At 39.7% G+C, this 15,798-nt stretch overlaps 1 protein-coding gene across 2 annotated transcripts in view; it reads left to right on the top strand.

The window, feature by feature from the left end:
• opcml (opioid binding protein/cell adhesion molecule-like) overlaps window positions 1–14,010 on the top strand; it is a 349,212-nt gene extending 335,202 nt beyond the window's left edge. For both annotated transcript variants that reach the window (XM_061248661.1, XM_061248660.1), the window contains 4 exons: window positions 8,676–8,810; window positions 9,650–9,770; window positions 11,857–12,008; window positions 13,750–14,010. In XM_061248661.1, the coding sequence (XP_061104645.1) occupies window positions 8,676–8,810; window positions 9,650–9,770; window positions 11,857–12,008; window positions 13,750–13,850 (509 nt within the window). In that variant the 3' untranslated portion in view covers window positions 13,851–14,010. The remainder of the gene's footprint in view (window positions 1–8,675; window positions 8,811–9,649; window positions 9,771–11,856; window positions 12,009–13,749) is intronic.
• The last annotated feature ends 1,788 nt before the right edge of the window (window positions 14,011–15,798 follow it).

Here is a 15,798-nt window from a genome sequence, read left to right as displayed (position 1 = left end):
GGCCATTACCCGCTGCATCTCTCTCTCTCCACTGAGAAAGTGGGTTGCCCTGGCAGGCCCATAGACCTACATGGGCTCAGGCCCTGGTTGAATCGGATGAGAATTGTGCCTGCTTTTTTATTTACGTTTTTTTTTTTGTTCAAGGAGAGGCATTCCAGTTGCTCCCGGAGGGGTACCCTTCACCCCGGCTCTGAGCTCCTGGCCCTGGAATGCTCTCTGCGTATTCCTGGCATCCTGGCCAAATATCCCATCTGACCCAATTTGGCCAAATTACTTTCTGTCTCTCCACTTCAGCGGTTGTGTAGAGAACTATCAGAGACTGGCCTAGTTTTAATGTTCCTGCAAATGTTACTTTCTAATTAACAATGGTTATAATTAGCGCAAGTGAATTTGCCTTGATGTTATTTTCTTTTATAGCAAAGTTAAAGAGTAGTTTTATTATGCAAGCATGTTAGGCTTCCTTTTGTAGCAGTTTTTTATGACCCCATGCAGACACAGTTATCATCTGGGAAAAGCTCATGAGTGTGGATGTGCTCGGTTCAGTCTACCTTCTGTCTGAAGAAACGCCGATGAGTATTCTCTTATCAAACTCCCTACTGAGATACATCAAGAGACATGCCTGGGAGACATGAAGCTCTCAAGATCATATTCATCCACACAGTAGAAAGTCATAGTTATGACACCACTGGGAAATTGATCTGCTAATAAAATACATATACCAGCTGACATGTCTACACTCTGGGCTAACCAAACAGCACTGAGGTGAGGGACCTGGAAGAGATTACACCAGATTCTCTCACCCCTGCCTCCTGTTCAGCCAGCAGCCCTCCCCTCTCGAGTCAGAAATCATCTTCAAGGGAGAAATGTGTTCCTGAGGGAGGCCTTTGAAGCCCCCTGAGAAAAAAGTGGTATTACTGCACCATGACAGATTGTGGGAACATCTCTACAATTTCCCCTGGGTGGAAACCGGGGACTGCGCTTGCCACACCACTCTTTGTCTTAGTCTTCCAGATACTTTAATTTTAAAAGACCTCTACAGTGAAAAGCACTTCAAAGAATTTGAAGAATACAAAACTTAACCTGAATTGATTTTCTGACCTCGAACTGCGACGGATGCAACAGCAAACTTATTTAAGGAACTTTTAAAGCGAGGCTTTGCAAAAGGCCTACATTTATCCCACACAATCTCATTATGTCCACAATGCCTGGTGACGTGACTAATCTGCAGCCCCCTACCCTGGGAACTGGGACCAGTTTAAATCTGTCATTTAGCTGATGCATAACTTTAAAACGTGCTCCAGAGAATGCTTCCACTATCTCTCGGTGGAGTCAACTCAAAGCATGCATTCCCCTTGAAAAATAAAAGTTAGCCTGCTCTCTGTGTGCCTAGATACCACTGTTCTCAAAGACTAGAGAACCTTGGATGTTCTTAATACTCTTTAAAACATTTCTTCCTCGAAAAAATGTATATCATTGCTCTGTACTCTGTGAAATAGATCCCTCACCTTCACTTGTGAATGTAGTCTTGTTTAATCAGGGACGGATTTCATACAAGGGTTTTCTGTTGGTACTCTCTGACTTGTACTATGCAGTCTTAAACAAACTGTTGCTACGAAATAACTTGTGCAGTGATCTTTCTGTCAACACAAAAGTTCACTGCAAAGGTTTTGTTGATTGGAAATAAAAGTTGATACATGCTTATGTTACAATGCATCAATAGGATAGGCATATAGTGTTATGTTGATACTGATGCAGCAAGTGGTGCTATCATGACATTTCCAGTGACACAGACAATACAGTTATTGACATTTGTAACATTATTAAACATTGTTATGAAGGTACTATGTACAACTTAATGAAGAGTTACAAAATGTAACTCTTATGAATTAAAATCTTAAGTATGTTTACCATTAGCTTATTTGCACTCATAATTTAAATTATATTGTTAATCCTACATGTTTTGGCTAATTTAAAACAAATTATAAAAAGTACTATCAGGTTATGATAGTAGGAGATACATTTTCTAGCTCCACTGAGCTACTCACCACAAATGATGTGATAAATTGAGGATGTGTCGGGCACAAGACCTCCTGCCTCGAGTATGCGTAGCTCACTATGTTAGCAGTTAGCTTTGTTAGCCAAATAACATTGATTTAATGGAGGCTGAGAATCACCCCCTGACAGCTAGCTAAGACACTATTAATAAACCAAACTAATACATGCTGTGATGTTCTACTCAGTCTGCCAACTTTCAGCATTCAAACACACTAAAGCTATTAGGACTCCAGTGTGATTGAATTGGTCCATCCTTCCATACACCAGACAATAAATCAATCGATCAATAAAACAAGCTACTATAACCTCTTTCTAAAGCAATTGGCATAGAGTACACAACATTAGTTTTCTAAAAGAACTCATCCTATTGATTACTAAGTCCTTAAATAATCATGGTACACATCTATAGCATGCATAAAGAGGGCTAAGATAGCAGATAATTGGGAATGGATAACTGCAGATAAACGGAAATCTAATTGCACTCAGTATCCTTGGTCATAAGGACAGATTGCACATCCGCCTCTGTTCATATATTCTAACATCAATGATTGTTAACAAGTATTGATCCACAAGGCTCAAGTCTGCTTTTTGGCTTTTTAAAAATACATTATTTCACAAAATAATAATTTTCCTCTCAGCACAGGGCTGAGCATATCCAATACCCACTACTATTTGGAAAAATGGACATTTGCCAGAACTGAATACACAAACCCAACCTTGCCTATTCAAGAGTGTGTAGACATCCACACTCACATGGTGTCGCCACCTGCTTCTCTTCACCCCGCAGACAGCAGCTAAATTGACATGGAGTAGAGTCCTACAAAGGCTTTTCATATTCTTTGACTGCAATCTATGGTCCCCCGGTAGGGGTTGCTAGATAGCAGTACACGCACAACTCTAGCTGACAAAACCCTCCATTCGTGCAAATTGGAAATTGTGCTTCGCCCTGTGGAACAACAGACGGCATTGGCACAGACCGGATTCAGTCTGAGACCATATGGGTCATCCGTGCACCACAGTGTGGTGCCTTAACCGAATAAGCTATCCAGCAACCCCTGCCATTCGGTTCGTGATTATTGAGTAGTATTATTTCCCTTCCCATTTACTTTCTCTTTTTCATAACATGCCATTCGGGATAAATCAATCTGTCAGTTTATATTCATATTTTCTAAAAATGCTCTTCACAAAGGTATTGTTTGCTCCCCAGAGTAATGTGGAAGTGTGCATTGGAACTAGAGTGAGCTTATAAAAATATAGTGGTTGTGGAGAAAATATTTACTAGTCTATTGCAATATTTACAATAGAATCAATGAGGTTCGATGAATCAGTGCTTCCTCTGAAAATGGAAAGATGTGCAGATCGTGCATATTACAGTTTGGTACAGAAATATAATGTAATATAGATGATCAGCTCTTCAGAAGACATGCAAACCTTTAGTAAGGAGAAAAAAGAAAGATTCCCAGCAGTCCACGAGTGTCAAACAAAGATACATTTTAAAGCAGATCTACTTTATCTATTTTTGTAGATGATGAAATTGTACTGGCTTGAGAGGAAAATGAACTGTGCCAGTGCACACAATTCACAGAACTGCCAGTTATTAAAGAGCTGAGAAATATGAAAACAGCCACAGGATGGAGTGTAGATCTGGGCCCGTGTGTTAAGTCCCTTGCATGGATCTCAAGTATCTGTTGCACTGGAATTGCAATCTTGATGCAGGCGAGTGAGGGGTTGAACTGATAGCTATGCACCACTAAACAAGGACAACATTTCTCCATTTATTCTTAGAAAATGTGATAATATGATATTAAATGATTTCTAAATACTGGCACCATTTTGATTTCCACTCTGAATTAATTACGGTGCATGGACAGTTGAGGAAAGGTCAAACATTATTAACAACATGAATTCTCTGTTTCCACATCTGAAGCAAAACCCTTGATTGTGATCATCTGCTGTAATTAAAATGTCCTTTGGTAAATATGAGCCAGGCAGTAAATATGACATTGTTGTCTATTGATCAGATAAAAGTCAAACTGAAGCAATTTATCTGATTATTTATTAGCATTAATTCAGTTATTTTGGTAAAATATAAAATAAGAGGAAATGCATGGAAGATACTGTAGAATTCAAGGTCTCAACATCCCTAGTGCTGTAATGAGCATATTCCAGTTCTCAAGCCCTTTCCGGTTATAACCTTCCTGCTGGAGTCACAGTGAGCTCCATCTGAAAGGGTAATACCTCAGATGCCAAACTTGCTTACTGGCAGGAAGCAGCTGTGCTGGAGTGTGGTTCACACACATTCAGCCCTCCACCTCCTCAGTGTTCATGCTGCAGAACCGCTTTCCTTTGCAACTGCCCCAGCTGTACCTTGATAACCTCCCATTTTTCCTGTTTTACTAAATCCACCGTTGTTTTTTGTTTTTTTTACACAACAGCATTCGGAGTTGTATTAGCAGCTTGTCGCAGCTGTACACAAATACCCTGTGACAAGAGCATTTTAGCTCTGCGAAACAACAATAATCTACTTATGGACAGTTATCTGTTTTGATCTTGACAGCAGGTGGGTTTCAAATGCTTCCAATGGTCTTAATTTCATAAACAATGAAAGAATTCATACACGTGTTAATATTAACAAAAAAATCTGCCTTTGAGTATGTTTCTTTGAGTATGACAGTTTCTATTATCTTCTGTGTTCTTCAACTATGATAACTGCTTAATATTTGAGCCTTACCCAGATTTTGTGCATATTTATACACTTCACGCTGTCGGCCCCCTGCTCAGCGACCTCCACCGGCTGCCTGTTATGGCTCGCATCAAATTTAAAACCTGGTGCTCTCGTACCAGGCAGTTAAGGGATCAGCGCCTGCATCACTAATCAGAACCTATACACCAGCCAGACCCCTCCATTCCTCTACTTCGGGACGCCTGACACCTCCCCCTCGCTGCATCTGCACTTCTCTATACATGGATATTCTTGCATTGTATTAGATATTGTTTTGTTGTACTCAGGGTGTTCTAGCTGCCAACCGTGGTATGCTAGTTCGTAAGTTGATGTATTCTTAAAGCATTCCAATTGTATGTGTATGGTCACACGAGGACTCGGAACCATACTATCCTATTGGGTCCTCCTCACACTTTTTCCTGCGTTTGATCTGCACTTCATCGTACATCGCTCTGGATAAGAGCGTCTTCTAAATGCTTTGTAATGTAATGTAATGTAAAAAAAGAATGGTCACTTTATCATCGGTGAATATCTACATTGTTTCATAGTTTGCTACCTTCTTCATATCGAGTTTAGAATTTGTATACGCTGAGGATGATGGGTGGCTCATGCTGTTAAGATGCTGTTTCAGTCTGTGGATGGGCCCCATGATCTGGCCCCCATGATCCGGCCCCCATGATCCCCTTGATCCTGACTCTAGCCAGCAGCCCTCCAGGGCAGTGCATAATTGCTCCTAGCGTCCACCGGAAAGGAGGGGCCCCTACTGGATGGTCCGGTGCCTGCGGTCCCCATATTGGGCTGTGGATGCCTTGTCATCCGCTGCCTTGTATGCAGCCCCTCTTGTTGACCACGGTATGTTAACACTAGGAAGGCCAGAGCCGACACCATCAGGTATTTTTGACTTAGAATTACTCCAACACTGTAAATGCGATGCTCTCCACATTGCATGACTTTCTTTAAGTGTTTGAGCTAATATATTAATTTCAGTAGTTTCAGTAGTAATTTTTAAAATATAAAAATCAATTCAGTTAAGAAATTCAGAAGGTTTGTGCCATTCTCTTCCCACCAAAGCCCCGCCAGACAATAAGCAGCAGGTACTGGTACCCAGGTATGAATGTGTCTCTCTCTCCCGATGCACGATTCAGCAATAACTTAACAACTCAATGGCTGACACTTCAATACAAACTGCTCAATAAAGCGCTAATTACGCATTTATAATCAAATCAAAAAAAGTATTCATTGCAATTGTGTGATAAAGTTGATAAAGACTTTTGGGTGGGTATGATTACTGGCGGATGTTGTGGTTATAGAACATTTAGGTTGATAATCTACATAAATAATGCCCCTGTTATACAGTATTTTCAGTTTTTCACTGAAACTTGAATTATTCCAGTGTAATATCTTGTTAATTCACCCATGCTGTAAACCAAACAAACCACTTCTCTTACACATTCAGCTGACAATAATTCAAAGCATTCACTTTTACTCAACTAGCTTTAACCATAGCATTAGCCTAGTGCAGCAGAGCACAATGCAATCTTAATTTCCTGTCAGTCCCTCATAATGAAAACGTTCACTTTAGGCATACAGTGCTTGTTTGAATTCAGTTTGCCTTTCTCTTCTTTAAAGCCAACAGAGGGAGATGGTAGGATTTCCCATAAGCCATAGAAACAAGCAAGCCAGCCTCTGTGTGAGTCTAATGAGATTATTATAATATGGAGTTATTACTGCATGTGACATTTCTACAGATAGACAGTGGGATATTTTAATTGAATGTGCTATTTGATTAAAGTTCTTCAGGGAAATAATTGAGTCGGACATATTACCGTGCAGCACAACATTTCACAAAATCTATATTGATATTTTAAGTCAATGAATCATTTGGAAGGGGACAGGGTGATTCACGGATGTCTAACTTTGTTGAAATGTGAGGCCTGTATTGAAGCCATCCATCTTCAGATTCTGCTTCTTTTGGGGGCAAGTTGTCTCAAGTTTTCTTTTCAATATATGAACCGTAAGTTCAATTGGATTCAGATCATCAGTTGAGCCAATATCTGTTGCAGCTATAGATACCCAAATGCCACCATGCTTCACAGATAAAGGCGGTGCTTTGGATCTTATGCTGTTCCTTTTGGCCTCCACATTTTGCTTTTGCCATCATTCTGATATGAGTGAATCTTGGTATCACCTGTCCAAAATACTGTACTTCTTTCCAGTACTAGGCTATTTTAGGTACTTCTTAGCAAGCTGTGACCTGGCCATGCATTTTTTGCATCAAACAACTAGTTTACACATTGCCATGTAGCCTCTGTAGTTCTATTTGTGAACATTGTGTAAACAGTAGTCACTAGCACATCCACACCTGTCTCCTGAAGTGTGCTTCTGATTTGTATGATAGGTATTTGGGGATTTTTCTTCATTATGGTGAGAAATATTCTGTTATCAACTGCACAAGTCTTCAGTAGCCTACCCGGCCCTTTGCAATTACTGAGCTCACCGGTGCTCTTTTTCTTCTTAATGATGTTCCAAACAGTCAAAGGTTTGGCCTATGACTGTTTTGTTCTTATTTTTCTTATTATTTTTCTCATTTCCTATTTGAAAAATGACTGAGAGGGAAATGAAGCCATTTCCATTACCTCCTTGTGCAGTAGATCAATGCTAATGCTAAGCTAGTTGAGTGAAAGTGAATTCTGATAATTACATTACATTAATGGCATTTGGCAGACACTCAAATCCAGAGCGATGTACAGTTGATTAGACTAAGCAGGAGACAATCCTCCCCTGGAGCAATGCAGGGTTAAGGGCCTTGCTCAAGGGCCCAGCGGCTGTGCGGATCTTATTGTGGCTACACCGGGATTAGGACCACCGACCTTGTGTGTCCCAGTCATTTACCTTAACCACTACGCTACAGGCCACCCCTGCTTCTTACACTTTGTGTAACAGAATAGGTTTGTCTGGCTAATTTTTACAGGATGGACGGATTAACCACAAATAGCCGGAAAATTGTCACCACATACAATATATGTTCTATCTGAGTATTTTTGAGATATTGCGCTTCAAAGATATGAAAGTGAATGGGCACCAGGCAGATACAAGCTTTTAAATTTTTTCATACTTTTAAATAGTATTTTTGTGTAAAACTTTGCACATATATGTAGTGCACTATAAACATTTTTGTCTAAAATGTCAGCTCAAACCTTAATTCTAAAGTCTCGACCGTTCAGATTTTCAGTCATGATATCAGGTTTGTACAGTTATGTACCATAGCAGCAACTAGACGCTAGATTAGTACCAGGATTTCTGAGATTATTAATGTACTTCTTACGATTGTTTCAAGCATGCATGAATTACGTTCAAAATATATACTATCAGATAGATTTCAATTTCACTGCAAAACACTGTAGAACACAGTACATACGACTATAGCCCAAACAGTGTAACAAATGGACAATAAGAATAAAATTGAGCCTTTTCCATTCAGATGTATGAGCAAATATCTTTATTCAACAATCATGGTGAAATAAATGGGTAACCATGTTAAAAATATTATCAGATAGCTTGCTGTGATGAATAATAAGGGCATCTGTAAGATGACGAGCTACAACCGTGCCTTCATATCTCATTTTATTGCTGAAAGTAAAACCCTTTTACATTTTACAGGGGAAGTTAAGTAGCCAATGTGCACATTGTAATGACTGCTTGCAACTGTGCTGCTACTGGGGATAAAAACTCTTTCTATTTATATATTATTTTCCCCCTACTGTATTGGGCCATTCAGGAGCATGTTCTAGAGGGCAATCCATCAGCCAAATCCCTGAATTCTCACTGCGACCGACCGTTGGAAAATGTGCTTCCTCCGCAAATAAAGTTTTCTTTTCCTGTCCCTTTTCGGTTCCAGGCCACAACTTCATGAGTGAAGGGGAGTATGTGGAGATCGCATCCATCACCAAAGAACAGTCGGGGGTCTATGAGTGCAGTGCCAGCAACGACTTCCTGGCCCCTGACATCAGGACCGTGCAAGTCACCGTCAACTGTAAGCGAAGCAAGTTCACACTTTGCGTGGGTTAGGGAGTACGTTTATTTTATTTGTAGTGCTCAGTTTATTACTGGAAACTGCTTCGTACGAAATGGTCGATCTTTCTAAAATGTCTAAATGTCTACATGTAAACGGCTACAGTGTGGACTGCTATAGGCGTGGCCAGCTGTGCCAGTGTCACTCTTTTGTAATGGTTATCAGGCTGAGCAACCACATAGTTGACTGATTGTACTGTATACTGGCTAGAAAAAAACATTAAGATCTATTAAAGTTTACTGAGATTGCAAAATAGCAGGCTGGCAAATAAGTGTTTATGTCACTGTACCCAGTGCACCCAGTAATTAAGATAATAGAGACATAAAACATCAGAAATGAAACTATTTAAGTTGAAGCACAAGCTTTAATTTGAGGGCATGTATTGTACATTCATAGCATTCAGTTCAGGAAGGAATTATAGTCCGTTTTTATACATAAGGGAGTAAAAGTAATAGGTCAAATTCAAATAGTCTGAAATGAAGTTGTCATTTTAGTACTTGGTTGCAAATCCATCTTCAGTTCTTATTTGTGTCTGATCATGTTACCTGCAGTCCTGTCTTCAGCTAGTGAAACACATGTACATTTGGATTCAGGACTGGTCCTTTATTGCTTTAAAAGTGTGTTTTAGCTCATTGTCCTGCTGCAACCAAATACGAAATATGACGATGTTACTTCAGATTGTGTTACTTTGTCCAAATACTACAAAACGTGTGTCACTGTCCACATACAACGTACCCTATGTTTCCAAGCCGTTTGCCCAGGTGTATTCACTGAGCTGTGTGTGGGGTGTGCCCCTGCAGATGCACCCTTCATTTCGGACGTCAGGAGCACCGGCACGCCGGTCGGGCAGAAGGGTATCCTGCAGTGTGAGGCTTCTGCTGTTCCACTGGCTGACTTCGCCTGGTATAAAGAGGACCGCAGGCAAGACCAAGTTTGCCTTAGAATGTCACAGCTTGCGTGCACTCTTAATTTCTGCCACCTCTCTATTTGAAGCCGAGGATATTCGGGATATCAATCTGCTGCTCAAATAAAATGTACTCTCTGATTTATTTCAGAAGTGAGGAAATTTCAGGGACATCACGTAGGTGTTATAGATGGGCTGTTATTATAATTTTTCTCCCTAATTCGGAGAAACATGGATAGATCTGTCTTAATAACTGGTAGCCTGTGGGCACAAGGCATATTGTCCAGAGGAATACTATAACTGCCCGCTACTATGAACTCAAGGCATATTGAGGCGATGACGAAGCTTTGGCTGAAACCAGTAATGCACATTGACCCTCATAATGGCCCCTGACCCTCATAATGGGCCTCATTTATCAAGCTGGAAATGAAGTAATTTCTTCACAAATCATTCATACAGATGTTTACAAAAGAAATGTGGTATTCATGAATGTTTTCAGGAGTCAAGTTCAGGAAGATATTTGTATTTTACAAGAGCTCCACCTCCATATCAGCACAGAAAACAGGTGGTGTGAAAATGCGTAGGTTTCTCTGACTTTGATGTCACGCTTATTGAATAAAGTATTTACTGTAGGTTGTTTATTATTTTATATTTTACCTTTTGTGTTTAGTTTATTTAGATACTTATACTTTTGGATGTAAGCACAGTTGGCCTTTCATACTGCATACAAAATCAATTTAGAAAAAAATGGAGACCAATAATCATTTAAAATAAAAATGAAAAATGATAGCTTGAAGCAGATTAAAATAGATTCTGGTGGGGAGGGAGGCAGTTCTGGTGATGATGTGGAGCTGTCAGTTAAAGTGATTATTCGCAATGTTGTCCCAGAAGCCCGCCATCTGTGTGATCTAGAATGTGGTAGATGGGATCAACATCATTCTCCAAATGCCCCACTTTTTTCACATGCCCACTTGGGTGACCCCCTGGGCTCATGCACGATTCTGACTGCATAGCTAGTACTATTCCAGTTTCAGGGGCAGGGTGTGATATCATTGGATAGTCAAGGCGTTACTCTTGAAAAATTCTCCTCACATCATGTTTTGGGGAAAACAAGTGAAATTTTCAAGAGCTGTTTTGATAATATGTGTCAAGCATGTTGTGCATTTTCCAGGCACGTCGCTATCGGGAAACTCACCCCAGATGAAAAGAGAGCACAAACTGTGTGATTGTATTCTGCTGCAGCCTGGTGCACTGCACTAAGTCAATTAGCATTCTGAAGAGAATGTCTTAATGTGATCAGTGGTTCAGTTTGTGTGCTGGATTCGACAGAACATTGACGAAACAGCACAGACCGAATGACAGAAATATACCTGTCTGTAAATAGAGTCGCTGCCAGATCCACTCAAAGCCCCGCAGAGGCCGAGTAATCACATTTTAAACTGAGAGTGATGAATAATTTAGAGAGATTATTTTAAATAACTACATTAAAATGCATTGATGCCCGAGAGGTGACACCAAATGATTTTAACAAATTATTTGCATAAAACTATTTTAGAATTATTTCAACAATAAATAATATATAGACTATAATGCATGAATTGAATACATATATACTAGTTCTCCCAGCTTGTTTATACTGTAGAAATTATTCAGTTGTTATTATTCAATTATTCAAATCCTGAAATATTCAAAACTATTTCAAGAATGCTTTACTCTACTCTACTCTTATCTCCTAGTACCCGTCTACCTTTTACAGATTTTAGTTTAATAGAGAATAACAATTATAATTATCAGGGTGACATCAAAACATTCAATTTGATTATTTTATGTTGTACATATTTAAAATTCCACTTAATGCTCAGCGATAAAAAGTCACATTTTGAATGTTACTTTCATCATCATTTGCTCGACCTGTCAACCTTCAACTCTGAAGGTTTGTATCTCTGTGGTTCTACTGTATCCGCTTCTTTAGTGACTATTGACTGAATTTCTGTAGCTCCAAATGTCAGGGCACTGTACATGCTTTCAGGCAATTCAGCTGCAATGCTACATTACTTTCAATTGAAAGTGCTCTACAGTGTATGTATGTGTTCGTCTTTGCAGGCTCTTAAATGGACTTAATGGTGTTAAAATTGAAAACAAAGGCAAGCAATCTCTGCTCATCTTTTTCAATGTCTCTGAAGAGGACTACGGCAACTACACCTGTGTGGCTATGAACAACATGGGAATCACGAATGCCAGCATAATACTGTATGGTGAGAATCATTTCATGTATTATTAATAACAAGCAGTACAATGTCTCAATTATTTCTGTATAATACATGTATTTCTGGATATGTGGATTTACTTCTGCAGGGGTGGTTTCTGGTGCTGGAAAAAAACCCATATCTGCTTAAAATACTGTGCTCTCCCCTTTAACTATAGACCTGCTTTGAGATGAGGATGGTGTCAAAATGATGATCTGCATTAATGTAACTTGACATTTTCTTATATAAAGAGTCAAAAAACATTTTTTGAAACAATTCTTTACTGTGCTTGCTAGTTCGGATGAATGCTGTTCTGCATACCATATGAGAAAAAAGAAATATCTATGATATGGTAATAGCGTACAGTTTCAACTATTGAACCTGTTCTAGTTCCGCATGTGGCTATCTCTTTTCCCCATAAGTCTACTTCAAAATTTATTTTGGATGTGTCTGCACTATCTTGCCTTTACTGCATACCATAATATGACAACAAATTACTGCTGTATCTTGAAGAAGAACAATGGGGTACTCGTATCAGTGGCATTGTGCTTGCCCAGACATTGACATTACCCAAAGGGATATCTGAATTTGCTTTGTTTTCCCCCATTTTCTTTCTGTTGGTCCTGAAAATGAGGAGGTGAATAGCAGCCTTCCATTTTAAAATGGGTGACCAATTCCCATCTTACAAGTAAATCCCTATCTGACCGGGGGATTTAATCCCTACCATTGGACTCTATGTACATCCTATATTAATGGATGCCATTCTCTGTTTTCCCTTGCCAGAATAAAGTGGAAAAAACAGGGGTGCATCATATTTACGGACTGGCCACTGCTGATTTCATTGGGGACGTATAAGTTGTTTCAACCCTGTGATTACAAAATGGCATTGCATTTGTGTACCCTCACACCACCTATTTGTGCATGCTCTTTGAAATCTATGTGTCTATAATCTGTATATAAATTTGTCCTTAATGGAATAGTCTGACCTTTTGGTAAATTTGCTATTTTGACTCTTTCCCATAGTTAGCCAGTAAGATTGACATCCCTGTGCATCCAGTACAATTAGATTAGATATGTATCTAATATGTTTGTACTGCACATACAGAGATGAAATTGGTATCAGTCTTATTGTCTAACTATGGGCAAGATAAAAGGGTGGATTTCCAAAGAAGATTTTTTACTTTCATAAAGTCTAGGGAATTAATTTCTCAGACTGTATTTGTTAAAAAAACTAATCAAAAACCGATGTAAGCCAGTATTTGCAGGTATACAGCAGGTTCAGTGAGCACATGTGTAACATGCTCATGACTCATGACTCATGACTCATAACTCATAAATCATTACTCATAACTCATAACGCCGTGTCAGAGAATTCATGGGCAGATTTCTTATGGAAGTCCCAAATGAATGAAATGCTTGATCTATGCGTTTTTACTCTTGAAAGGAGAGGCAGCCATTGAAATACATAGCCTGTAAATCTTTAAAAAAAATGCTGAATTTGCCCTCGACCAAAGCAGCCCAAAGGTTGCTTGTAGTGCACATTCGGGTAATGAAAACAGCTGTAAAGGTGATGCGTTTTGTCCGCGCACACATCACCGGGCCTTTTTGTGGACGTCAGGTTTCGCGCAGCGCTGCGATGTGGTCTCAGGTTCCTTCATATTCGCGTGTGAGAAAATGTTTGCTCCGAGTAACCCGCTCGGAGAGCCACGGCTGCGGTGTTAATTGCTTTTTTCTCTCTGGGTTCATGCAGGCCCCGGAGCCGTGCAGGACGTGAACAGCGCGGTCCTGTCTCCGCGAGGCTCGCCATGCCTTCTCTTGACTGTGGTTTTGTCGTACCTTTTCAAGTTTTGATGCAGCGGCGTGGCTCGTTCCCGGCTTCCGCCAGCACGGCAGCGCGCCAGACTCGGCTGTCCCGTACAAGCAAAAGGGAAACAAACGAAACGCAGACGCAGTCGCCTTTTTTTCTTTCTTTTTTTTTTTTTTTAAAAAAGCTCTGAGCTTGAGTGTTTATTGACACGCGTGTGGGGGTGGGGGGTTGAGGTGGGGTTTTGATGTAAGGGGTTGACATTTGGGTAAATGACTGACAGATTTGAGATGATAGTATTTCCGAGTATGTGTGTCTCTACATTTCTATGTAAAAAAAGGAAAAAAATTACAGTAATGGTTTATGGTTTCATGGTTTTGCTCAGTATTGAGGTATACATTTGGATCACTGGTGTGTCCTGTCCTGTTTTATCTCTGTACAATAGCAAATGTTTTCCTTTTTTAAGTAACCGATGGGAAAAAAAGTTCTCCGTGCTGAGAATAAAACTGCAATGTTTTGTTGCTGAATTTGTTTTTGTTGTATGCAACAGAACAGCAGCAGTTGATTTAATACGTATATACTGTCTACCTAACCTTAATATATTGTACATTGCATCATTCCTTAGGACAGAAATACATATTCCAGTGTTCTATAATATATAGTTGCAAATTCAGTCCATAAAGAGTAAGACAATGCACTATCTTTCTTTTTGGGATGACATGACAATTTAAGGACTTTTTTTTGAAGACCCAGCTAAATTTATTCAAAAAATTAATGAAATAGAATAGAATCTTTTTATTAATCACCAAGGAGAAAGTCACCCCGACACGCTTACAAGACACTGCAATATGGTTTGTGACCGAGAACTGAAAAAGACACAATAATTATAGTATTGCCTTTCTCTGTTCAACTGCAAAAGAGTCATATTAACAAATAATCAACTGTGTGAAATCACTGATGGCAGGAAAGCTTGTCTGAAATGTTTAGCTGAGCATGTACACATGATGGATTTGATTAATCTTGTGCAAACAATATGACAAAGCAGCATATTAACATGCCGTAGCAGACATAGTATGTAATGGTGATTATATAAATTCCAACTGAAGGCTTTACAAACTCAGTACAGTACATAAAAACGAACATAAACAGCTTTTTTTTCCCCTTTCTGTCAGTTGTGTGACTAAAAGTTCAGAATAATTCATGGTGCATATCTACTGTAAGAGGTGAGGAGGTTCTGGGAGGATAGGGTGGGTGTGGGATGTATAGAGCAGTGTTACTAGGAAGAGAAGCTTACTGAAAATACGCTCAGTGGTGACTTTATTAGGTACCTGCTCCTAAATGCAAATAGTCCCCTCCTCCAAAGACTGAATCGTGCTGCAAATCAATATATAAAGCATGCAGACATGATGAAGAGGTTTATTTGTTGCTCTACCAAATATTAGAATGAGCAAGATGCAAGATATCAGCAACTTTGAGTCAGTGTGGTATGATTTGTGGTGTCAGACGTGGGGGTTCCAGCTTCTCAGAAACAGCTGCCGTCCTGGGATTTTAACACGTTACAGTTCACAGAGAATGGTGTGATAAACAGAAACATCAAGTGAGCGGATGTACTGTGGTGAAAACACATGGTTAACAAGGTCAGAGGAGGATGGACAGACTTGCTCAAGATAACAGAGAGGCCACAAATGCTCAAATAATAGCTTTTTATAAGAGTGGTGTGCAGAAGGGCATCTCTGAACACACCATACTTAGAAACTTGGATGCAGAAGACCAGACCAGGTTCTGCTCCTGTCCGCTAAGAACAAGAAGATGCGGTACAGCAAGCACATGATCACTAAAAGTGGACAATTGAAGATCTCAGTTTCCGCCTTGACCTGCAGACGATTGGGACAGAATTTGGTGTCAACAGCACAAATCCATGGTTCAATGGTGCAGGCTCACAGTGATGTGTAATGGTGAGGTGAATGTGTTCCTTGTGCACATTAGGTCACTTAA

Source organism: Conger conger, chromosome 7 (assembly GCF_963514075.1).
Source record: "Conger conger chromosome 7, fConCon1.1, whole genome shotgun sequence".
Taxonomy (NCBI): Eukaryota; Metazoa; Chordata; class Actinopteri; order Anguilliformes; family Congridae; genus Conger; species Conger conger.
This window is presented reverse-complemented; position numbering and strand designations above follow the sequence as displayed.